The sequence below is a fragment of the Trachurus japonicus genome, chromosome 18 (assembly GCF_045865225.1).
Source record: "Trachurus japonicus isolate A0001 chromosome 18, Traja_1.0".
Taxonomy (NCBI): Eukaryota; Metazoa; Chordata; class Actinopteri; order Carangiformes; family Carangidae; genus Trachurus; species Trachurus japonicus.
In genome coordinates, this window is record NC_140924.1 from 16,899,982 (window position 1) to 16,927,148 (window position 27,167).

The following is a 27,167-nucleotide window of genomic DNA, read 5'->3' on the forward strand; positions in this document are numbered from 1 at the left end:
TTTAAAATGAGTCAAACTATTTGAATTATTTCCACTCTCAGACTCTTTGTCGTCTTTTAGTTACTGTGACTTATAGGAAGAACTGATGCCTCGGCAGATGGATATTACCTGGCTACCACCTGTTGCTATAGCAACAGCCTTGATGGCAGAATACAAAAGACACTCACTGCGAACTTGGACAGGATGTAGGCTCCAGCTCCCACACCCACTCCAATTACAGTACGGAAGCTGAGGAGGGACACACCGACTTAATAACACACCCAATTCATTTTTTTGGCAGTTGGTAGAAATGTATATACTTTCGTTGGCTGACTGGATGTTAAACACTTCCTTTCTAAATAAGAACGTGTGTATAAATAGAAAAGCTCAATGCTTCTTCTACACTTTAATTAGTTTTCTTTTAGATTTGTGACACAGTCGAAGTTTAGAAAAGATGGTGCAGAGTTTGAACTCCAGTTCTTTAGCTGTAGGTGGCGTCTCCACTGTGCAGCCACAGCCACTGAGGCTCATTGGTACTGTAGTATTTAGGTGCTTCTGGTTATATTTTCTTAACTTATAATGGCTGTGCACAGTGGCATCAGTTTAACAACTTGTACTGTTTAAAGCTGAAAACGTAATATTATTATCATTATATCAATATATAATATAAAAATTACAATATTATATCCATTACAAAAGTGCAGCCATATTTAATATGAATGAAACAACAAAAAACATTAAGTGAAATCCTGTTGATTGAAATTTAAAGGAATGCAAGAGGAGATGAACTCACTTGAAAAACTGCAGTACGGCTGGGATCATCTCTGCTATGGTCTCCATGGGTGGATACTGGTAACTGCAGCAGCAAATCAATGAAAGCAAAAAAAAAAAACAATCAACAACAGTGTCCTGTTGTCAGAGCCAAACTGAATAATGCAATTGTACTGGACAAGATGACTATCAGCCAGGTTTTACTTATTAAACACACACAGTAGCTGAAATGTTTATCCACAGGGATCAGACAGAGACTGAGCCTCAGTTTCTAGAATCAACAAGAGGAGTTAAGTGGCTCTTCTCCAGGGAAGAGAGGTGATGGAGAAGCGCCGGGGAGAGAGACACAGAGTGGAGACAGACAGGGAGACAGAGAGAAATGGACGGATTTTCTTTAAACCTCTTGACACGAGTATATTAGAAACTAGAGATGTGAGCGATGGGAATATTAAGTATTTTTTGGAAGAGATTAGGTCTAAGCTTTGCACAGAAGACCGTTTCCATTTCTGAGAAGATTACTTAAAAAAAAAAGAAGGTTAGTGCAGGACAGGGAGGGAGCACGACAATACACTGAGCGTGTCGTACCCTGCGGGGTAGGCAGCAGCCCCCTCTTCTTGCCCCGGGGCATCAATATGAATCAGGGTGAAGTTCTTGACGATCTCCTGCATCTCCTCGAATTTGAACAGAGTGGAGAAGCAGCTCTTACCTGTCGGACAGAGAGAGAGAGAGAGAGAGAATCGTGAAGGAGTGGAGAGGCTGCGTGACTCAGAACTGACGCAGAGCTGAGAAACAAAGACGCCACTCACTGTCCAGACCCACGTCGTGGAAGGTGAGGATGGCCGGTCGACGGGTGGTCCGTGTGCCGTGGAGGGTCACGTGCAGAACACCGTGTGGGGTATCCACGCTGTGTTCCTGCAGACCAGACAAATAGGTTGAAGCCTGATACGTGATATTTTTGCGATGAATGTGTCTCTATCTACTAGTGAAATGAATGAAGGGAACAGGACATTTTATTCCTTTTATTCAATTTTATCCCCCTTTAGAAAATCCGAAACAGCTTTCTATGTTACCTTTATCTCCTTTTTTTTATTGAGGCTTGTATTTGAATTTAGTTTCCGGCTCTGGTTCTCAAGATAAAAACACACTAATGCATAAAATCTGTAAAGCTGCAATGTACAGAGTGAAAAGTCTTTTTTCCTTTAAAAAAAAAAAAAAAAAAACGGAGCCTGTAGTGTTGAGTATTAGAAACATCTCCAATCCCTCTCTAATGGATTTTCTATTCTACCTCCGCCCAGTGTCATAGTTTCTCCTAAACATAGACATATGCCATGCTACTGTTTTCAAACCAATAAATCTGAAATATGGATGTGAAAGATAAGTGAACTCACTTGTCCTTGGTCCAGGAGAATCCTTGCTGCCAGTTCAGCATCCTGTAACAGAGAAGTCAGATTTGAAGCATCTCATGTGACTTTTACTTTATATTTTCTTTTTTGTAGTCATTTCACTTCAGACTCTTGTGGTTTAGTCCCTGACAACAGATGTGACCATGTGGTAGTTTTGGATCACGGGTGGATGGAGATGTCTTTAGGACTTAATACATTGACTCCTCTCCCAAAATAAAATCACAATTTGGGATCGGAGACCATTCATGTTGCTTCTCAAAGACTGTGCAGTGAAACACTGAATGTGAAGAGAACAAATGAAAACAGAAATAGGATATAGAAGAGCTTTCTTTTTTCCTAATTAACACCCACGCTGGCAGGAGGGGCGGCTTTACACTCCTGATAACGCTGTAGAGAAGCTCTTCAGAGGAGCAGGTGGTTATTGGGTGTCGGAGATTATACGGAGGAAATCTGTCAGTGGGAGGCTTTAAATGGGGCTCTTCATTTGCAACCTTAGATCCATTTACCCCGCTAATGAATTACTAACATCACAAGCGCCTCGAAAAATTAGCAGTTTTGCAAGGTTGAAGTGGAGATGGGCGACACCGCTGAGGAGAAAATGGAGAGTCCTTCATGCTCAGTGATTGGTGAGACGCTCCGTGGCTGGATTATAAAGGTCACTAGTTCAATCCATAGAAATCATGTTTAAGCTCGATCACAGAGCGGAGCATGTGTTCACCGGCTCAGGATGGATGGTAACACACGTGGGTGGAGGCAGGAACACCGGAGGGTCGGATGTAACCTAGAATCTCCCAATCTTCATTAAATTTCCTTCCCAAAATGACTCTGCACGCCGTCATGAGTCACGCCGCACAACAGTCATCGATTTATCACAGTCGCAGCCCAGAGTGATTGTTCTCACCTCTTTCATTCTTAACTTACTTACTTCCAGCATCTTCACATTTTTAACTACGACTGAAGAACAACATGTGGCAGAAATTAGCAACTTTCCACCACAGGAGGATAAAGAACTGACTGTCATTCAAATGTTCTGCAAACATATATGCGTCTTTTCAGCGGGTTAATACGGCCCCCTGTCCTGTTGACTTTTCGACCAGATGCGCCGGTCTGGGCCGGGTTCGGGCTCAGAATAGGATACAAATGACGGTCCACAGGCTTCCTTTCTCTCTCTCTCTCTCTCTCTCTCTTTTTTTCATAAAACACATCCTCTCGCTGGTTGCACTGTATGAAATGACGCCATTTTTTTTCTTTACTTGGCCAGGTACAGGCGGCTTCTCTGCTCCACTTTGTGCTGTCTCTACTGTTGTGGAGCATGCGCACATGCGCTGTCCAGTTTCAGTCCGATTAAGGTGTATACATGCTGAAGAAAATCGATTTCCAATCGTATTATCTAGGTGTCTTAATCGGAGTTGGAGAACTCCGATATTAGTCGGACTAACGCGTTTACATGCACTTCAGTTGTCCAGTTATAGTCGGATAAATGCAATAATTACTTTTTTTCAAGTGTCATGTAAATGTACTGAGTCAAACACATTGAATCCTAATTCAGTTCCACCCTTTTTTGTAAAATGAGAGTGTTTTTCTCTCAGAGCTGTAGTTTCCTCTTCGGCCACCAGGTGTCAGTGTTGATAAAACAGATTCCTCTGTTCTGCACCGCTGCATCTGCACGGCAACATCAGCGCAGCAGAGCAGAGCTGCTCGCGCTCCCTCAGGGCTTTGACGTCAGCCCGGCTGATGTGAGCCAGCGCTGCAGCTGTGCACACACACAGACACACACACTCACATATGTACAGACGTGGATTTACAAGCACAGTTGTGCACACATGTGTTTGAAACACATGTTGTCACATGTAGGATTTGGTCAGACTCAAAAGCGCACACACTCACATTTTAATGCGCAACAACAAACACACACACACACACAAACCAGCCCTTGTTTTTCTGTCTCCTGGGACACAAGACACACTGACACACAGACACACACATCCTGTCATTTTTCTATGGCTTCAGATCATGTGCGTTACACATTGACAACCATGTAATTAATGTCCTGTTCTGTTCGCATGTCTCTTTCTCCATCCTTGACTTTCATGAAAATCAGCTGACATGTGTGTGCATGTGCGTGTGTGTGTGTGTGTGTGTGTGTGCGCAGCAGCGTCTCTGACCTTGGTGCTGTCGGCCTGACCCGTGAGTAAAGGCTTCTCCTCTGTGATGGCGATCTCCTGCATCTCTGTTGTCATGGTGTCACTTCCTGTGCAGGTGAAAGAAAACACAGCGTTAAAAAATCTGTTGGATGCAGATGTTTACAGCCGTTGCGTTTGTCTTATTTATGATACGACACACTTGACCCTGTGATGAGGGAACAGATGTGTCACACAAACACACACAGAGGCTGAACTGTGGATGTATGCGTGTACACACCCGGTGATTAAATACTGTATGTAGCTGTTTCCCCTCTGGGACTTTGTTTGAGCCGTGGGACCTTATGAAAGTTAATTAGTGATTAGTGGCAGCAGCGTTGAGCAGAAAAGGATTGTGGGACAGAGGAAGAAAGAGCTTGAAGAGCAGAGGAGGTATGGAGAAGTAGAGGCTGATATTTTTACTGGATGTACAGTAAAGAAAGGGGGCAGATGGGTAAAGACAATAGAGAAGGAGGAGGACCATGACAGGAAAATAAAAGATTAGCTTTATATAAGGACTGGTAGCCAGGCGTTCAATTTATTTTCCTTTCCACTTTCACACCTTTCTGGTGTTTTACCATGAGTCCACCGGAGCAGCTGCCAGTTAAATGCTGCGCCCCAGGGCACCACAAAGGTGGCTAAGTTTGTTTCATTTTCTTGCACTGATGTCTATCCAGGTCTGGGAAGTCAAACTGAAGGCTTGCAGAAGCACCAGTCTTTACATGTTCAAGTGCCTCCTAAAAATATCCTGCAGAAATAAAACAGCAGTCCGAGAATTTACACAGCACCAGCGTTATAGCATTGAAGTTACTCAGTGCAGCAGTCTGGAGAATCAGGTGTGTTGTGCTAGTAGCAGCAAATTTAGCTGCGGTAGTTCTTGTGCACTCAAATGTTATCTTTTTCCTAACCTTCTCTCTCTTAAAAATCTCTTACTCACAATTCCCATAATGCAACTTGACTGCTCTGTGTTATGAACTGTTTTCTTGTCTTTATACAACATCTGTTGCATGTCTGCCCATCCTGGGTGAGGGATCCCTCCTCTGTTGCTCACCCCAAGGTTTCTCCAACATTTTCCCTGCTAAGGGTTTTCCTGGGAGTTTTACCTCAGTTGATGTGAGGATCTAAGGGCAGAGGATGTTGTTATGATGCTATGTAAAGCCCTTTGAGACAAACTGTTTGTAAAAATGGGCTATACAAATAAAATTGCCCTGCCTGGCCTTGCTTCACAGTTCAATTTAGAGATTCAGGTGTGTTACGCTAGTAGCTAGTGTAGCTCTGCTCTGAGCCACTCGCTGGAAATCTCTGAAATCTACATTTCCCACAGACTGTGCAACGCTTCAGGTGTGGTCGAGTTAAATTCAGGTGCGTTCTGCTAGTAACTGCTAATTTTCACCGAGCACCCACTAAGATTACTGCCTTCAACCTTCAATGTTTTCTGGGGAAACACTCAGCCACCTGCTTCAGGTTTTACAATCCCTTTTGTCCAAAGGAAAAACAGAACCTGAGGTGAAAATATCTTACAGACAGCTCAACCTGAATTAACGCTCAACAGCAAACTAGTGGAGCTGGTAAGCTGGAACATGTAGAAACTGATCTAGGTTGCGGCTGCACAAAAAAGACAGCTTTGTATCACTATTGTCACTGATCTTCTTTGCTACTGTTTTGCACACAGCCTTCTGCTACTTTATCATCAAATCCTGTTTCTAAATGTTGCTTTTCTCTCTTACAGCGCTGTTATTTTGTATTTGGGTCATGTTTTCATTGTCTGCTCATGCAGGCTGTGCACAAAAATGAAACACCAGATTTGAATGCATCCAATCAAAGTGTTATTTTAAGAATCCCAGTTCTCACACAAAATTTGTATTAGTCTTAAGGCTAAAATGGAGAATTAAAAGAAAATGAGTGAACACAGAATTGTACAGTATCTGACAGCCATATGCTCCATCTGACAGTCAAACTGAAATATATGAGGCCGTTTGACATCACTTGTTGTTGCCTCCACGCCTGTGCACAATTCATGCTCCCATAAACCGATGACTGTATCCTATCTGCAGATTGCATCAGAGGGGGAAACTGTGTGTGTGTGAGTGAGTGAGTGTGTTCACTCATCAGAAAATGAAGTGCTGCCCTAGGGGGCCTCTGTCTCTCTGGGTCTCGAACGGAAATGATTAGTCACCAAAGCGACCCCCAACCCCCGCCAATGAACACATGAACACACACACACACAGCTTTCATCCATCTCTCCTGGCCTCTCTCTGTATACATCTATTCATTAGTCTTTTTTTCATTTCATTTTTCCTTGCCAGTGTCTCTCCCTCACTTTATTTCAATCAGAAAGCAATCAGTAGACATATAAAGCCTTCACTAACAATGATTTATTTCCGACCTTGTGAAAAGCTGCATCCTCTGTGACTCTATCTAGTGTTATTCTTGGGCTCAAAAACCAAACAAACAAACAATAACAAACTAGGATGAAGCTAATAGTCTACTGGCGGAAATCCTACAGCCAGACGGCAGCCAAAATGTAATATTCGGGATGATGATCTTTGCAACCAACAGAAATCAGTGCACCAAGATCCATACAAATCTAGTTTAGTGCATTTATTATTTCATTATCAGTTAATCTGTTGAATGGAGTCTGTCTTGGAAGCCTTTGCCTGGTGACATATTCCATACACCGTCCAACTGTGTACATCTACCCACTATACTACAGTATATTCACCTTATTTTTTGCCGGAACTAGGGTGCCACCATATTACATCTTTTTGTCATCTAACTTCCGTTTCAGAGCGGAAGTGCTGTTGTTGTGGGTGAAGCTGCAGAACCGGAGGCTGCAGAGAGTGAATAAAAGTTGGCCATTATATTAAAACGATCTCAGAGTGGGATTTCTTGGTTTCCCTCATCAAACTCATCAACTACACAATCCAACAACTCCAAAACGCTCTCAACTGAGTTGTTTTCGAGGTAAATTCATGGGAAACTGCTGATATGCGTTCCCGTCGGGGCGGTTTTTCAGCCAGCAGTCTCTGCATTTGCCTCAAAAACAACTCTGTCTCATAATGTGCTAACATTTTAACAGCATTTTGGGGGAAAAAACAAACAAAAAAAACTTATATAGCCAGTGGGTTTATTATATTTATATCATATCCACATTTGGTGCTCCCACAGTCCACAGCCCCACCCACCCACCAACCCTAACCTGCCACATGCTCCTTGACAGACTGACAGGGTACTGTGATGGCCTTGAGCATCGAACACATTCACATGCAGTGATGCAAATGCAGGGTGCAAGCACCAATGCACATGCAAGCAAGCACTTGCATGAAACATCCACACATCCAGTGCACACAGCTGCTTACAGTGTAATACATTCGGTTCACTGGGTATTACTAAAACCTCTGTGACTGAGCTGAAGTACATGAAGATGAGGAGTGGGTGTGTTCGTTTTAACTTAAGCGCCATCTGAAAGCTCCAGCTCATCATCCAGGTTGAGTAAAGTCTTAAAGATTCCGCACCAAACAAGCTGGAAGTGACTCAGCTCGTATTGTGTCTTGACAATCTGCTACGTTTGTTTATCCCACCTTGACAGGAATGCCAGGTCAATCTGAGGAGCTTCACCATCTTGCTCAGAGACACTTGACAGTCAGTCTCTCTGATACTGTTGATGCTCTGCCACAGCTCCACCCACATTTTTTTAAACATTTATATCTGGCATGTGATATGAATGCAGAGTAAATTTGTTTAGGCTATAAGCTCCTCACTGTTAATTAATAGCTGTGAGGTGTTACTTTCTGTGGAAGGTTTGGAGGGGAAAGTTCAAGAGGACCTCAGTAACAAAACATAATGAAATCCTTAAAAAAAACACAATTAAGGGGGGTGGTTTAGCTCAGTTGGTAGAGCAGGCGCCCCATGTGCAGAGGCTACAGTCCTCGCCGCAGCCGGCCCCGTATCGAATCCTGACTCAGGCGGCCCTTTGCTGCATGTCGTTCCCCCTCTCTTTGCCTCCTCATTTCCTGCCTCTCTCTGCTACTACACTATCGATTAAAGGCAAAAGCCCCAAAAATATACTTTAAAAAAACTAACAAAAACAAAACACGATTAATACATAAAATAGAAAGGAAAAAACCCCACATGACTAAATATAGCATCTGTCTATTTCCAATTAGCTAATTAATTAAAATGTCAGACAAATGAAAAATGCTGCATTAGCAGAGTGGGGGTGAGCTTTATTTGCTGATGAAGGCCATGACTTATTTAATGTACTCTCTCGCTCTTTTTCACATACAGCTTCCTGACACTTCAACGTTTTTAATCGGCCTAACTCCCTCCATCATCCGTCCTTCTCTTCCCCCCTCTCTCTCTCTCTCTCTCTCTCTCTCTCTCCTGACTCAGTGTGTTTTGGAGCGAGTAATAACTGTTAAACTGCACAGGAGGCACCGTCTGTCACCATGGAAAGAGAAACAGAGAGATGGGAGAGAAAAAGACAGATTTGCATGAAGAGCAAAGAAGGGAGTGAGACTGAAAGCCGGGCAGGGAGTTCGTCCTGCTAGCTGTGAAAACGAGAGAGAGAGAAATAAAGCAGGCTTTGCTTCTTGTTTGCCTATACGCTACTTCCACATTTCAGCTGTCAGACAACAGTTGCTCTGTTCATCTGTTGCACCGAACAGGTTTCGTGTCTCAGATATCGGGCCGCGGAGCATAATTGCTCCAACTAAATTAATCCACGCCTGTTTTCTTCACATTCATAATCGTGCACAGCAGAGCAGTGTCTCTCTGGGCCTCTGTTAGCGGGCCACCTCATTCCAATATGTCGCAATCTGTTTTTGTCAATCCTTTCTGTCAACCTCCCCCCCACTCTCGACCCCCACCCCCACATGCTCCGTCACTCTGACTCCCTCTCTTTATCCTTTGATGCAACGCGATGTCACCATACAGTAACTCTGCGTTCAGGCTGCCAACGGCCACACTCGACTCTCCAGAAGCTGATTAGAGCTGCGTAAGACCACGAGCTGCAGGTCGGCCGATGTTTGATGCTGGGATTGACTGCTGCTGGGGGATAATGCTCAAATCTGACTTGGTATGATGTTTCTGTGTTGATAAACATAAAAACTTGTGATCGTGCTTGCATCGTAAAGATGAGAGCGAGCGATTGTTGAAGAAGTAGATGCCCCTTTCTAAATAAAGTGGCACAATTCATCAAATTCCTAGATCTGAAAAACCCCTGACCCTTTCAAACGCCTAAAACCTTACCCGAGTTCCAACTTAAACCCATCCTGTTGTTTTTTCTATTACAAATTTTCATCTGTTATTCTTTGGGGCATAAAAGAACAAACTACGTTGGAGTTATTAACCCAAAAGAAAAATAATTCAACCCATTAATGACAAATTAATCTGTTGCCAGAGCTTTTACATCAATAGATGTGAGATCAGTCCCCTAACCCTAACCTTTGCCTGGTGATGTTAGGAAAATACATAAAAAGAATTACTCAATCTGCTTCTTTAACCAGATCAATGCCAAAATATAATGGGTTTAGTCGATCAAGTTTGGTGCAAATTGGTTCAGTACTTTTTTTGTAATCCTACCGACACACAAACATGACAATGGCAGAGGAAATGAAAGAATCTCTACATGGGTAACCCTTGGTATTGCTTCCAGGGAAAAGCCACAGCCTTAACTGGCCTCTCTGGTCTAGTTGGCCTCTGTTATTTTTGGGTGATATGGCAACAATCAAAGACACCATAATGAATTTGCAAAAGATACGTCAAGGGTTAGGCTACTTGTTGGTTTTGAATGATTTATGGTCACATAATGAATTAATTTGCTTACACAATAAACAAAGTCAAAGATGAATTTGACTGATGAAATGTTGTTATTATTCACCAGATGTTCTATAGATGTCGTCATTGAAAATTCTCTTAACCAGGATAACTGTGTGGTGAAAATCTGATACGTCCTAATCACAATAAATATCAACAATGGACTGTTTAAAATATAAATTTGTACAAAAAGTACCAACCCTCAAAAGACCTTTTCTTATGTCTCCAGTGATGTGCTTTTTTTCAGCACATTTCATCATCTTGCTGCTTTTGAAATGATCAGACTGGAGAATCGAGGCCGAGACCTTTCGGAGTGGACTCAGTAAAAGCACCACAGTGTTAACTGAGGCTGCTGTTTGGTCCGATGTCAGGTCAGGTCGCTTCTGCTGTTTTACATTTAGATTGCTTGATGCTATGTTGTTACCGGAGCTGATAGGCAAACAAAACAAATCAAAACCGAAATATCAGCGTTCAAAGTGTTGCTACAAGAAACCTCAGCAGGAGCAGCAGGCTGCAAGACAAGAAAAGTAAGTTTAACTTTTGGCTACAGACTCTGTTGCCCACAGGACTTGTAATTTTGCCATCAGAAGACGTTATCTATTGAAACATTCTTGCATTATGAAAAACAACTATCGTGAAATTGTAATTGTAAATTGTGAGGAATGCTAATCAGGGACAGGAATGAAAACGGTTCAACTTCAAATTGAACCTGTAATTTTCTTTAATCAGCCACAAGACTGCTGTTGGCAGAGCTGATACAACGAGCTTCTGTCAAACAAGGCTTTCTCACAGTCTATCCACCCTGCAACTATTTATTTTAATCTCTCTCTCCCTTTCTGTCTCTCTCTCTCTCTCTCAGCTCTGCACTCCTTCCCGTCCCCCTCCATCCATCTTTTGTCCAGCTGCTGACTTTTCAATCGTGTCTTTCTCGATTTTCTGCCAGTCACCGCTCCTCTTTCTCTGTCTCACTGCAGGTCTTTGTCTCATTTTTGCCATCCTCTCTCTGCTACCCCCCTCCCCTCCGTCTTTCTTTTCCTCCACCTAACAACAAGTGAAAAGGAGAAATGGGCAAACAGTTCAGCTGGCAGACTATGCTGCCACCGGCCCAGAACAAAGAGACGTGGCCCAGACACTCAGATACACACAGGCAGACAAATAAACAGTGCTAAAGTAGGGCACTGAGCATTAAGGTCACCTATATTGAGAATGTAGGCTGAAGGCTGAAACGCCGAAAGGTTAAACCTGTGGTATTTGGGGGACATGCGCGGCTGCTTCGACATCCAAAGGCGTTGTCGAGGTGTTTAAAGCTGCGAAACATGAGAGGGTGGCAGAAAACCAGGGGAGGTGGGAGCACTACATCACTCCTTCTTTTTTAAATCTTACACTTGTGTCAATCATCAAGACACAGGTCACATTCTGGGTTTAAGGCCTCATCCAGTACTTTCTAACAGAGACAATCCATATTCAGTGAGCGATTCAGCTCCGTATCAGAAACAATCTGTGCCCAGACTTACACCAGCGTTGCAAAAATGCTGAAGTTAACAAAGACGACACATTCAGTAAGACTTTAATTTCATTATTTGCATTGTTTTCAAGCAGTCGACATGGATAAGACCCAATCAGAGAGTGACGTCAGATGACGGTTTATTTACACAACCAGCAAACACAGAACCAAATGTGCATACATTTGCACTTTAGCTGCTAAACGTTTCTCTCATTAGGATGTCGCTAACTCTGCCTGGCTTAATCCTGGATTTATCATGGCTTTATTTCTTATTTTTAATCTGAATTTCTGTTGTCTTGACACTCTTCTGCAAAGTTCATGAAGCTCACAAAAACAAACCTCCCAAAAACCTCATTGATCAAAGCCACACACGCTCTATATCTCATTACAGTTATTCTCAAATGGTGACATTTTAAATGCTTTTTATTGATCATTTCTAATCAGATTTCATGCTTTAGTGTCCTACGCTGCAACAAGCTATCTCCATGCAGAGATCAATGAGGAGTCATCTCCATCTTATCTTATAAGATAGTAGAGCTGATCAATACCTCAGGGTGATGCTATCTGTGGCTTTAAGGGAAGAGAAGACCAGTTTTAGCTCAAACCACATCAACAACAGCTCCTGTACATTTCCAAGCACAGCCATGTGGTGTTTTTCTCTTTTGGAGGGGGGGGGGGCTTGTTGCTAGGTCTGCTGGAGAAAACACAGAGGTCCCAGAGCAGAAAGTGAGAGAGAAAAATGAGCGACAAGCGTGTTGAGAGAGAACGAGAACAACAGCAGCCGCCATGGAGACCCAGAGAGGAGCCAAAGCTCCCCTTGCCTCCTCAAACTCGCGGCGCTCACCCCCCGCCCCGTCACACACACTTTAAATCTCCCGTGCTGCTTCCCACGGTGTTGGATGGGCACATGTTGATCACCTTGGCTCTCCAAATGACACACACACACACACACACGGACAAATAAAAGAGCAGCTTAGAAAAGCCTGTTTTCTCTCTCCGTCTCTCAGTGCATCACTTTGGGCATCACTCAACAGCTCAGCTCAGCTCTTTCCTTTCATTTTCAGGAAGGCTATTATTCCCTCCATCATGAGCTCACCTCCACTCAGACACCCAGTCTCTCTCTCTCTCCCCGTCTGTCTGTTTGTCTGTCTAGAAAGGTGAGAGCCCTCTGTGACAAAGGTTATTGACTTGAAGAGCAGATAATCCACTGTATTTTCCTCTGATCAGATCACTCCTAGTCCACTTAAACGTTTCATAATTATAATCACTACCACTACGTAACAAGTGGCATGTGGGGTTGTTAAAAAAGGAAAAAGCACATGTTATATCAGCTTTGAAAACAGTTTTTGGACAGACCCAAAAAACTGGTTTATTCTAGGGCTGAACAATACACCTGTATGACATCCAAATCACAGTTTTATTGATTAGGTATCTATAAATATGTGGTGCTACAGACGCTGTTCACATGTTCTGGTCTGGTAAAAGCCTCAACAACAAAAAGAAAAAGAAAAAAACACCATCATCTCCCATATTTTCTTCAGTAAGAATGAAACATAAAAATGATGTGGCAATCACAATACGCACTTTGAAGTACAGAGGTGTCAAGAAGAAAATAATGTGAGGACTGAAAAAATATCAGTTTGATTTAGAGCAAGAACAAAAAAACAATATCCAAGATCAAGGTTTGAAAAGTTTCTGTTTTAAATCATCAATAACTAAATATCTTGAAGACTAAACTGTTGGTTGCCGCTGTTGCAGACAAAACAATACTGTAGGAAAACATCAGCTTTTTTATTCTTGTTTATAAGACTTCTACAGACTTGAAACTGTCAGATCCAGTGAAATTTGTAGTTCTCTTTTATGAAACTCAACTATCTCTTACTTCATACTTAATCCAGTGGCAACCGTGTGCAGCACAAACATGAACTTCCAACAAGTCCAACGCACAGAGGGGAATAACAAATGGTGTGGATGATAAAGAACAGCATGTGTTTGCTTTCTGCTCTGGTCTCTGTTTATCTGTGAAATTCACATTCTCTCCCCTTTAGCGACATTGGCACATTAAACGTCCGTTTGTTCGCTCGGCAGCAGTGAGGATGTTTGTGAGCGGAGCCTGACGTGAACATGCGAAATGACCTTTCATCTGAAATGTGTGAACGTGGATCACTTTGTTCGGGTCTGAACTGTGAGCTCCATTAAAAACACAGAAACAAAGCCACGCTCAGCCGGCTAAATCAATTGTTTCAATTCAGGTTATAGGCCAACAGACGAGCACATGATCACAGACACACATAGTCCTATGCTGCTGCACACACACACTAATTGACCTTCAAGCTAGGGTACATTGATATGTTGGAGCTGATAGAGATAAATGTTCTGGTTGCTGCTAAATCAAACAGAGAACAGCTCTGTTTTTTCCTATACTGTATGACATGATAGTTATGTATCATTTCTAGTGTATATTTAGAGTAAAAGTTACATTCAGAGAACCGTATCTGTGCTTCTGTATAATCTTATTAAGGCATGGTTTACACTCTTATCAGCTGCTCCTCCTACTTGTGGCCACAGTGGAGCAGCTGGGTGCAGATTAAGTGCCTTGCTCAAGGGCTCATTCAATTGTGTTTGCTTGACTTGTGTGTAAATATGGCATTGTGTCATTTTTGTGAACTTGTTTAGTTTATAAAAATGGCAGAAAATGTGAATAAAGTGCTAAATGCTGTATTAGGTTGAGGTCAAGTTCATCTAAAAACTGCTCCAAGTGTCTGTAGCTGATAATAACTGATGGTCATGAGAGGAAATATATCACTGCGCTTTATAAAAACATTAGTAGAACAGTTACTTCGTTACTGCAGAAACATCACTAACAGCTGCTGTTATGAACATTTGATGAGGGGGATTATCATGTTGGTGGATGATTATGCAGATAAATTAAATATGTATGAATGAAATACGAATTGGGGTGTCCACACTCGGCCACTAAACGTCTCCTCTATGGTACAATGTTTAACCGTCTCTGAGCTCAGAGCAGACACACTGCAGAATACTTTCATGGAAATTAGTCAACGTCTCTTCTCCTTTGAGAAACATTCTCCCTTAAGAGTTCCACTTAAACACATTTAGACTTAAATGTTATATTTTGAGAATTTAGTACTATTTAGGGCTGCGGCATTAATTGTATTTTCATTGTCATCACGATGCCAACGTGCACAATAAACACATCACAAAAGGTCGCCTGAAATGCGATAGAGTACTGTATGTTTTAGGGACGCACATTTTAATTTTTTCCCCTGACTGTGAAGCAACACTCGAATATTCACAATATATATATTTTTTTTTTCTATGAAACACAAACACACAGCGCTCAGATGGAGGTTAGATCTCCACATTTTTATACAAACTGCAGCCAAACACTGAGCTGAAGAGAGAGGAACAGCAGAGCTCCTCTCACAGCTTGGCTGCAGGTGACAATTGGTACAATACACTTGAGGCGGCACCATAGACATACTATATGAGCCCCAGTCCAAAGATTTTATTAGGTGTATACACACCTGAAGACTTGCTTATTTATCGGAAGTCATATCATCATCGCGCTACTGAACAGTGTGATCGCACATCGCACATCTGCTGATATCGTGCAGGCCTAGTACTATTTGTTTTATTTTGAAATGTTTTTCTTTTCTGATCCATTCAAACCGTGTGGCATTCATTGATCTGTCCAACTCAAGCCTAGGACATCTGCTGTTTTCTTGATGAACTGATTAATTAGTTGGTTTCTAAACAGTTAGAAACTAGGGTAAAACACCTGTAAGAATATAATGCAACAGGTCAACAACATCAGAACTCTCCACAGTCAAAATGTCATTTTTAGGCTAGAACCAGAGAATTATGATCCACATTTTGGTATATTAAAGCAGAAGTAAGTGGTCCGGTCGTTTTGGCTAATGCTGCGTTCCAGGCAGGCTTTTGAAACCGTAAATTACAGCTTCAAGTCACGACTTACGACTTTGCAGCGTTCCAGGCAACCCACTCGTGTTTTTCCGACCTGTTTTACCTGTGAAAGTCACTATAATGGCCACTCGTAACTTCCGACCCGTGAACTCGTACCAGATCGAACTGGTACGACTTCACAGGTCGGAAAAACACGAGTTACGGGTTGCCTTGAACGCACCATAACGTCTTGTCAGCCGATGGAGTTAGCAGCCCCCGCCCTCGTCCCTACATCACCACATTCAGGCGCATCACTTGGCTGCACACACAGAGAGGACCGCCCCTTTATGCCGTTCTCTCTCCTCATTGGATAAAACTTGTAGGATACGAGAAAAGTTTTCTCCTCGGCTCAGAGCAGATCAGAGTGACTGAGAGACCCGTGTTTCAGACCAAACACTCTATGTAAGTGATTGCTGTCGGAAGATATAACTATTTAAGACTTATATTAACACAAAAATATTGCTTACTTCTGCTTTAATAATCATTAGTATTGTATTAGTATGGCATTTGACATCTAACAGTTTTTTAATTATCTGATCACTGCCTTCTCTACTCAGGTCACTGTCGTTCTATTGCCACATATTTATCGTATCCTGTCCTGCAGTCATTCGTCAAGTGGACGTCCACAATGGCATCCTGGCGCCTGTTGCTAGGGGATCTGCCACACAACTACCGACTATCTACTCCATATGAACACACTTCACATGGAGATTGTGCTCAGCAGCAGCAGCAGCAGCAGCAGCAGGAGGAGCAGCAGCAGCAGGAGGAGCATCCCATCTGCTAAACATGGTTTTTGCCATTTATTTTCTGACACTGCTCATCCTCTTCCTCCGCCTGTGGATCTATTGACAAACACTCCTGATTATGTAACCGTGTGCTGTGGAATGCTAACCACACACACACACATTGTGAACAATCACTACTGACAACACCAGACTGGATGAACATTTGGACACATTTAGATCACTTCTGTTCAAAAATCACAGAGATACTGTGTCAGTTTTGCAACACACAAGATGAGCAGAAAAAAAAAAAAAGGTACATCCACCCACTCCACTCTGCACATCCAACCTGAGAAATGTGAATGGAGTTTGGGCAGAGCGTTTGTCTATAAATAGGGTGTTGTGGAGGGCTGTTTGGACTCGTGGGAACAGACAGGGCATTGTGCAGCCTGGCCTATCTGTACCTGGCCTCTATCCATCAGGCAAAGGACTGAGCAGTCCCCCCAACATACACACAATCACACACACACTTCAACACACTGGCCTAGATGCCAGCATATGAAGACTGCTGTTATCTCATACACCTACACAGCATAAAATCCATACGCACTGACCCAGATGCTCACTAACACCTACACAGGATACAAAAAATAAAAAAATCCATATCCTTACACAAACCTAGACTAATATGCACTAGACACATGCACTGGCCCAGACTCTGATGCTAGCAATTCAGATGAGAAACGCACAAAAAGCTGCGCGCACATGGTCAGAATTTGTTCAGACCAGACTGATCTCAAACACCCACGCAGTGAGCGTTGTTCCACAGTCTCAGTCAGCAGCTAATGTACTCCTCTTCACTATACAGACTGTAAAAATACATCTGAGCTCATGTTACAAAAAGCCTGTGATGGTGTGTTCTACTGTTTAACAGAAACATGAGGTTTAGTATCGAAATAAATTACCTATCTACAGTTAAATATGAAGTGGTTTTATATCCTCATAACTAATTTCTAGGTATCGATATAAGACAGAGAAAACAAAAAAAAAAGAGAAATGGTAAAACATTTCCACAATGTTTGGTGTGCTACGGTTTCTGTCCAAAACGATTCAACCTTAGTGGTCCCCGCGAGCACAAATCTCAGTGTTTGTTTTGCATTTTCAAAGCTCTCTTGTGTCGTGTTGGCCGGGCTTTTTAACACACTGAGCTGAATCTACTGTCAACAGAGAAGAATCGATGTGTCTGTTGGTTTCAGCAGGCAAGTGCAACATTAGACAACGTTAGTTACAGTAGCTGCACTCAGATGGGCCATACACCGTGGAACTGGAGCGAGGGAATAAAGGGCAAGAGGGATTTTTCTTCACGGATACAACTCATCAAACCATGTTAATATGCCTAGATTACAAACTATAATGAATGCAAGCCTCAACTCACAACTGTTTTCAGCCAATTATCTCCTCCATTAATCCTTTTGTTGATGAAATACTGCAGCTAAAGAGTTCAATTATGTCCAGTACTCTAAGATATATTATTTATGATCATATGTGCTGCTGTCACTTTTTTTTGGCAGCAAACAAGCTGAAAGCACAACATCTGGCATACATATAGCGTTTGTGTTCACCTCATTAACTTAAGTCCAATATTCCCACTTGTTTGAGTTCTGTTTTTGGTCTCCACCATCACCTGAGGAAAGTATCTGGCTCTTAAGCAGCTCAATGCTCACCATTGTTCACGTGCTAATGGTTAGCCATGTTGTCTGTTGCTATAGACACAAGGTAATTGAGAGTGGAGAAGCAGGTCAAAAAATCAAAACAATGAACTAAAAGCCACTAAACAGCTGTGCATCTCCTCAGGACTTTTTGCTTAGGAGCAATACTCATAATATACTGTACTGACAAGTGATAATTGCTACACAGTTAATACAAAAATATTATTATGTGCAGATTTAATAATTTCGCCTCTATCTCATGTCTGTGTCAATGTCCCAGTGGTGAACAAATTAAAGTGGTCATCAGCCCTTGATTAGCTCTGCTATGAATAAGCAGTGCTTCTCCAACTGAGCGGTAAACAAAGCTCAACCTACAAAGAGGCCACTACAGCCACAGACATGAACATCAGCTCCATAGCACCATCAGCCCTGAAGCATAATCAAACACTAACACAACCCACTTACTACAGCAATACTTCACATTTAATCAGCGGCTTGGCACCACAGCAACACAATGATGCAGTGCCTGTAATGTGACACTCACAGGGCTACACACCCAGCAGCTGGCATGTCTTCACCACCTCCATAAGGACTAAGACTGTTTACGAGGAGTCGAGATGATGGCAGAATTTACTTCATCAGATATTCTGGGACCTGAATCCACCTCTGAAGCAATACATGGGGTCCAATTATAGCTGTTTACTGGCCTAGTTTGCTGCAGTCATCTACCTTTCAACACTATTACCAGTGTCTCCTATTTCATGGCAGCTATCAACCCTTAGTGTCCTGCAAAATAAATGAACACAACTCACTGAATATATGACAGTTTAGAATTGTAGCTCGTCAAACGTCACAAATCCAACACGAACATTCAGTCATTTTTAATAATAAACGTCCTTATTGTGAAAATGTTTATGGATTTATGAATAACGATAAATAATGATGTGCATAGTTTTAAATCCGTAATCATTAGGTAAGGAGTGTCAGTTTTGGAATGAAACATCCAGATGTGAATCTACAGAACTCAAGGTAGGAAATAAACTGTAATTTGACTGTAAATGCCTCGCCACTGTACAACCATGACCACTTTAACAGGTCAAACACATCGTCTTTCCACTGCAGTCGACGCTGATGGATTAGCAAACACGGCGGGAGTAAATGTTAATATTGGTAGAGTCAACAGGCAAGGTGACAGTCTGAATGTGTTCATGTCAGTCTCCCTCTAATACCAACAGCCAAGCAAGTATGTTTGTGCTTTGATATTTGGAGCAAATATGCAGTTTTGCATGTTATATTTTAATGCTCTGCAACATGTCTGCTATAAATTATAATAATTTACATCACCTAACAGTTGGCATATTCTCTCTTTACATTGGTTTCACCCTCACACTTTCCTAAGTTTGTAAATGTGTGTCGTGCCAATGTAAAGCATATTTTCCCCCTGTGATAAAATTGCTTAGAAAATATTAAACTTTATTTATTGGGCACCTGTCGCATATGAAATACAGCTGGACATGCTTTATAAAACACCAAAGATGAAAGCTGAAAATGTATGTAATTTCACCCTGGTTAAATGGAAGTTACACTACAGTTTGCTAGCTTAAACGCTCTGAGCTAATGTCATACCAGACCAACTAAGGGTGTTGCAGTTTAACATTTGTCCTCACCAAGAGAGTTGATCAAATTTAGCAAACAAAATCAAAACTGTTCTAAGTGGTGCCATGTGTCAGAGAAAAAAAAGGTGTTAGGAACCCTGTGTTCGTTTGAGTTTACTCTGCATGGAGTGCAGAAGGTCAACCTGTCACTGACAATCCAATGAACACAGGACACACTCAGTGATGGTACAACTAGTCTATAATGAGGTCAGGTTGGTCAATAGCCACCATAGCAACAAGTTCAGTGGTGCAGACAATGTGAAACATGGCTGCTTGGTTTGACAATCATGCTAACAATTTACTGTTTTTACAGCAAAAGGAGCGAGATTGCAGGACAGAATTACAAAAATGTAGCTTTCAGGTCGTTTATGGGTGTTTTGTCAGGGTTCAGAAGTGTCTGCAAGCCCCATCAGAGAGGACTGAACCAAACTGTTCCCATCCGCCATGGTTTAGTGATGTCAACAAGTTGATCTCTTTGGATTATTAGTCTGGCCAGGACACAAACAATCGGGGATGCAGCATCAGACCGGAGTGCGACTGTTCCAGTAGAAGAGTTTATTTTTGGCCCTGACAGACGCGTATGACACGACTCCAGATAAACCCCACAAATCAACGCTGTGGCACGTCAACGGCCCGGCTCATTCAACATTAACACTGTCTTCACTACAGGCTTGGTTAAGTTAGAAGGTACACATAGTGAGCCTCCTGTTGACACTGACATGTTGGATGTTTTATTAAAACTTAAAATGCAATTTCCTTGAGTTGATGGAAAGAAATGTGGTAGGAAAGGGAAGTAATTTTGCAATTTTACTTCCAAATGTGTGGCAGTCTAATTGTACAAACCTACCTCACCGATCGACATTTTACTGCATTTAAAAATATTCTATTGTTGTCTCACTGACTTGACTGACTTGACTAATCTATTTAATATTTCATATTTGTTAAACAGTTTGATTCCTTTGATCAACAAAACTAGAAGACAAGAATTACAAATCTGTCTTCTTACAGGTTCAATAGTGATGTGTCCTCAGTGTGAGATTGGTATCAAATTTGGGGGAAGATTGGAGGATTTACGTTTCAAATACAGCAACTTCCTGTTTCATGGCAAAATATCAAAATTTGCTGTGCAGGTCCTCCAATGAAATTCCAAACACTTCATAATTTCACACGTGAATATCTTTAGATGAGATTGACCAAACTGCAAAGCAAATTTTGAAATGGCTGACTTCCTGTTCAGTTTAGACTATGGCTTTTTATGTAGATCTTGCCATGTATCATGTGCCCTCCAATTTTCATACACGTCGGTGAAACCCTGGGGATAGGACAGGCCTTCTATTGCTTGGGGGCACTGTGAGCATTTTGAGCATGTTTAGATCCTCAAAGAAGCAAAGAGATACATTAACAGTTTCCTTATTGTCTTCACACCAGGTCGCAGCTCAGGCACCACTTTAAAGGAGTTTTATATTATAATTTTGTATTTCTGGACACAACATCACTAAGTCAACATGAAGAATATGCTTTAGTGGTGAATCAGTCTTACATTGGCTTAGATTGGCTCTGTGGCTCAACATCTGCATAACCTAATCAAATTAAAATCTGCAGCGGAAGAATTTGTTCTTGTGACCACTATAAATACCTCATAATTTATAATTTCTCACGGTGGAGCAGATTAGAGGAACAGACAGCCTTTCAAGTCCACAGATGTATCTCCTCACTAACAGTCAGACAACAGAAGGTGTAGCTATGTTTGGCCTGTTCTAGAGATGTACTGTAGATGGGAATGAGCAGATTAGGGACGCTTTTACAGTGATATGCCTTATTCCCTCAGAGATGTGTTCCTGAAATCTCTACAACAGAAAGAGCTAGTGAGCATCACTCACGGCCAGAATGGCGACAATTATGAATATACCAGAGTTTCCCTTTGAGGCCCTCTTCAATAAGAGAGCCTGTACTTGGACACAGTGCTGTAGCCCTGCACACTGTCGAGCTTTTATCTGCTGAGGTTTTGAGATATCCGTCTGCTTGCTCCAATACAATGGAGGCCACTGCAGTTTTGTTTGTGCAAAAAATGACATTGTGAGATTAGAGAATAGTCCTCCCAAGAAACTGTCCCACAGGAAACAGTCCACAGCGAGCAAACGTGACACTTTGAGGTAAGATACTGTGCTTGTGAAATTTCCAAATATCACTTTTCATTGCTTTGAGCAGCAGCTACACTGTATTGGGGGTGGGAGGTAAATGTGTAAATCTCAGGGGCAGATATCTGAAAACCTCAGCTGATAAAACCAAAACCATGTGCACGCAAGAAGACTGGATGAAGTGACCCTTTAAAAGCCACAAACACAAATACTTCTTTGTGTTGTCAGTTATTGCTATAATGCTTAAAATATATCTAAAATAAACATCCAAAATAAATATAGATGCAGGACTTACACCACTCCCACAATTCAAGAAGGACAAACAATACACTGTGTGTGTGTGCGTGCGGGTGCCTACATTTCTACAGTCTACCATCTGTAATTTAGCCCGTGTGCGCGCATGTATTCGTAGCTACTTCTCAATGCACGATTGAGTCTGCTCGTGCGTGTTTGTGCGCGCAAGTTATCAGCGGGGGGTCCACTTCAATCAAAGAGCAGCGAGGCCACGAGTCTCCAAATGCGGTATGACTCACTGAATCTGCGCGCGAGCTTGCTGGATGGAGTGCATGAGTGTGTGCTTGCATGCATGCGTGCAGCTTGCAGCAGTAGTGAAAACCTCTCTGTGGAGCTGTGTGTGTAGAGTGGGGAGGTGTGTGTGTGTGTGTCCTTGGTCTGGCACGACACACTGAAGCAAAACATTCCCCTTGCGCGCCAGGCTACAAGCTATTCCGTTTTGGAAGTAAGTGTTATAGGGAAGTGTCTTTTCATGGTACTGCTGCTGTTTTATTCGAGTCAGCACAGGGTCAGTGAATACACACACACACACACACACACACTGGGGGGACACACCTCCATTTGACATTGACAAACACTGTCTACCCTCCTCTGGCGCGCCGAGAGCCAAACTACCCCCCAACACCACCTCTACCTCCCCCCACCCAACAGCCTAAATCTAACTCTGTCTTCCATTCAGGAAGAGACTAAATAAAAACATGCAAAATCCTAAAATAAAATGAAAAATAAAACCATGATTAAGCCTCCTGAACAGTTTTAAACAGCACAAAGGAAGAGCAAAGATGCGCCTCTCCTCTCTGAGACGAGACACGGATGGGGGGAGGAGGAGGGAGGTCAGGTTCGTACAGCCTGGTTCAGGTCCATGCAGCACGGGTTTGGGGGGGGGGGGGGCGGATGTCAATACTGGCCTACATTCTGTCTGCGGGAGATCTGAGCCGTGCCATTGAGCTGTCATGCCTGGGTCGCAAGGGAGGAGGAGGAGTGGGGGAGGAAGAGGGGGGAGGGAGCGGAACAAAGACCCGTTGGCGATGCCACATGTGCGCGTCAATAACAACGCACTCCCCCTCAAATCACACACACACACACACACACACACACACACAGTCTCTCGCTCTCTAAACAGGCACACGTGCACGCCAAAAATAAAAAAATAAAAACTATTTTGCAAGCATATCTAAATACAAATACCTCGATCACTATTGTCATTAGGCCTACTGTATTATGGATTTTTTTTTAATCATCTATTCCTTGTGGACAGTAGTGGAGCGTCACTGATTACTTTGACACTGGTTTTCTATTATGCATTATTTAAGAGGAGGGGTCCACCTTACATCCCTGCACATGCACAACTCCACCGAGAAAAACACGTTCACGACTGTTGTTGAATGAGCAATGACAAAATACACAGACACGCCGCTTGAGACTTTCTCCAGCACACACAGCGTTATAACAGTCACAGTAACACACGACCGGGTCAGTTGTGCCTGTTCTGAGATGATAACAGCGATGCAAACTCACCTTTTTCAGTCTGAAGAATCAGACACACAAAAAAAATCTTCACACAAAAAAACAGGGACCTCTACAAATACACAAGTCTGGGTCTCCACTTGCGCAACGTCTCCTCAGTCTGTCCCTCCAGTCTTCCCGCTAATCTCCTGTTATTTCACTTTTTCCTCCACCGCCTTTATTTTCCGTTGCTCCTTCTTCCCTTCTTCTTCTTCTTCTTGTCTCTCCCTCTCTCTCTCTCTCTCTGTCGCTCTCTCTTTCCTGAGTTGTTTTTTCTCCTTTCTCCAGCAGGAGGAAAATTCAGCACAGTGAGGAAGAACACGGAGCGGTCAATCAAAAAGGCGAGATGGAGCGATGGAGTTTGTAGGGGTAATTAAAAAAACAAAATAAAAGTTAGCGACCAACGAACGGTCAAAAAAATGGTAACACAAATATTTTAATCCAGACAGGTGACAGGTTGTCTGGGACTCACCTTGTCACACAGCCAATGTTTCAACCAGACTAAATCCTGACGCCAAATCGGGAGAAAGTAGCGCGTTTCTCGCTCTTGTTCCAGCTCCCGCCCCCGCCCCCATAACCAGCTCACGGTGGTACAGTCCACACGGGTTGCGCTTGCAGAGCTGAGCCGAACGCGCGAGCTTTTCCCGCCTGGGCTCGAGCCAGCAGGTAAATAAACATACCTGGAGTTGAGGAAGAAGGCTGGTGGAGGCTGGTGGAGCTGGACACCGCCACCTCCGCACGAGTTTGACTTCACCTCCACTAACTTCATCACACAGTGCACGTGAAACAGCTCTTCTTGTTAGATGAGTTAGGTCTACATGAAGGAAACAGGTGCAACATTAAATAAGACATTGAAATTGCCTACTTTGAATAAAAAGACAATGTGAATTATGAATCCACTTTTTTTTTGGTATACATCTTTGGGGCATTTTTTTTTTTTTTTGCCTTTAGTTACAGCTGAGAGAGACAGGGATTAGGGAGGTAGGGAGAGGGGGAATGACATGCAGTAAATGTGGGATTCGAACTGGGGCCAACTGCAGGGAGAACTGTAGCCTCTGCATACAGTATGGGGCGCCTGCTCTACCCACACAACGCCCCATGAATCCACATTTTTAACATAAACATAGTACAGTATGCAAAATAATAAATTAGCATATATTTAGTAGGGCTGTGACCTGTGAAGATGCCATGGGATGTAGAAAAAAAACCTCCACTCAATGTGCCACAGCAATGTTCACTGTCTCCTATAGACCCCCTTTAAGTTCAGCATTAATAGCAGACCACCGATGCCTATGGCAGCCCTCATCTTAGACCAGTCAACATAATGGTATTTTGATGTGTTTAATACACATTGAGAAATCTATAGTTAAGCTTGTTGATATATTTTCCTTGCTCCTCTATTTTAAAGTTAAAAGAAGCTTGAGTATGATTTAGACTTTCCTTAAGTATTAACGTTTACTTTTACAGACTTCGAGGAATGTTAATGTTACGTTAAACTTAATGCATAAGGTTAAGAATTAATAGACAGAGCTTGGATGACACGCTTTCTTCCACATCAACCATGAAAGCACAAGGAACTTGCATAAGTTTGTTTCCTGTGCTGGAATACATAATGAGCTCTTTCATACAAGAGCAAAAGGGGAAACACAAACACAACACATATAATCCAAGCTGAAACTGTAAAGCAATGTCCCACCAAACCCAGCTGAGAACCAGAAGATCACTCATCAGCTCTGTGGTTATGTAAGTCAGGTCATAGTTTCCCCAAGTGACACGCATATAGCCTACGCATACTGTACATCTGTACTGCAAATTGAATGACCACACATTTTCCTGTATGTGCTTCCCAGCTTCATGTAGAATGGGAAAAGACAAAAATATGATTGAAATATTGCTTTAGGGATTTATAAAGAATCTGTGGTTCCAAACTGTGATTACTGCAGCCTTATTTTTAGACTGCAAATGCTCTTTTTTGTTGTTGTTAAGGATTTCTTGCTTTTAGCTTTTGTGGCTGCATTAATTTTTTTTCTAATCCTACCAGAAAATATCATGCTGTTTCCACATTTGCAATATGAGGATTTTGTTGTCAAGTTGTCTAAATGCTACAAATCACAACGGCTTTCCAAATTTTCAGAGCCAGCAAACTATTTCCTGTGGAAAAGGCTCCATTTTTTCCTTTCTTTCTTTTTTTGTGTGTGTGCAGTGGCTGGATTTGGAATAAAAACGCGCTCAATATGTTATCTTCATCATAGCTGGCGGTTTAACATCTCTCTGCGGCTCTAAATTAACCACCTTACATAATGATCCTCCAGACCGTGCTCCCGTCATGCTGTGGTGAGCCAGATATCTCCTCCACTAGAGCACACTGACGCACATTTTCAAACAAGTTACCGTGTCACTGTGAATCCAGTCTAAATAAACACAGTCAGTGCGAATGCCATCAAACCCCACTGGATTAAAACATATGTTGAAAGCCCATCTCTCTGGTCTTTCTGTTCAGCTGCCTCCATTCAAAGTGATTTCTTACATTATCCGCACCATTAAAAGGGTGAAACCAGTGTGTGCGGCGACTGTGAGAGTTGTTGACATGCTCTGCGGCCACTGTCACAGTGGCTACATTTATATATCAGTGGTCACCGCTTATCTCGGCCCACCAGCTGTGCAGCCTGGCTGGATTAAAGGGCTTTCAGGTGACGTAACGCACCCTCTGGCGGCCATGCTGGAAAATCAGATTGCTGCTGTGGACACCACGATTCAGCATCCTCAGCTGATTTTGTTGTCACTTTGCTAAACGGAGGTATTCGAACGTGTTGCATTGTTATCTATATCTACAGAAACTGGTTGGGACTGTTGAGCCTATGGTGATTTGTAATGACGCTGATGTCGCCTCTAGTGCATGTCTGTTAGTGTTAGCTACATTTCTCAAAACCACAACAGGCTGCGCCATCATCACCTGACATGATATAGGAGTATGGGAAAGTTTACCCCCGTTTGTCCTGACATCTGCGTGATATTTGGATTTTAAACATGTCCTGGGCCAAGTTCACTATGTGTGTGATCACGTTTACACAGCAAGAGGCTGTGATGGAGCTCCACCGCTCTACCAAACAATATGTCTGTCGGTGAGGTCATGGCATTTTGAATGGTTGATGAAAACTTTTCTGCCGCAATCTATCACATTTATCAGTTTTGGGTCGGCTATGGGGTCAACAGTGTGTAAACATGTCAGTTAGTGGAGCACAGAGCTTTGTTTTGTTCTGCTGCCAGTAAAAAGGTTATGGGGAGGAAGAAATGATGCCAATCTACTGTAGTTCCATATAAAAACAAACTGTGTGACGTGCAGTAAATCACATGACACCCAGCGAACAATCAACCTGGAAATGCTTTGGTTTGTTTTCTGATCAAATTCTGGCAGCAGAGCTACAAAAACAAGCCAACAAGTCAAACAGGACATAACTTTACTGGGGTTTTATATATTATAATATTTAAAGTAATAGAGGGT

General features: G+C 42.5%; 1 protein-coding gene across 1 annotated transcript in view; it reads right to left on the minus strand.

The window, feature by feature from the left end:
- Positions 1-24,227, minus strand: part of ndrg2 (NDRG family member 2) — a 31,117-nt gene extending 6,890 nt beyond the window's left edge. The window contains exons 1-7 of the mRNA XM_085759659.1: positions 23,678-24,227; positions 4,319-4,404; positions 2,139-2,180; positions 1,557-1,662; positions 1,336-1,456; positions 773-835; positions 168-228 (exon numbers count right to left, since the gene is read on the minus strand). Of these exons, the coding sequence (XP_085615785.1) occupies positions 168-228; positions 773-835; positions 1,336-1,456; positions 1,557-1,662; positions 2,139-2,180; positions 4,319-4,393 (468 nt within the window). The 5' untranslated portion in view covers positions 4,394-4,404; positions 23,678-24,227. The remainder of the gene's footprint in view (positions 1-167; positions 229-772; positions 836-1,335; positions 1,457-1,556; positions 1,663-2,138; positions 2,181-4,318; positions 4,405-23,677) is intronic.
- Positions 24,228-27,167: the final 2,940 nt, after the last annotated feature.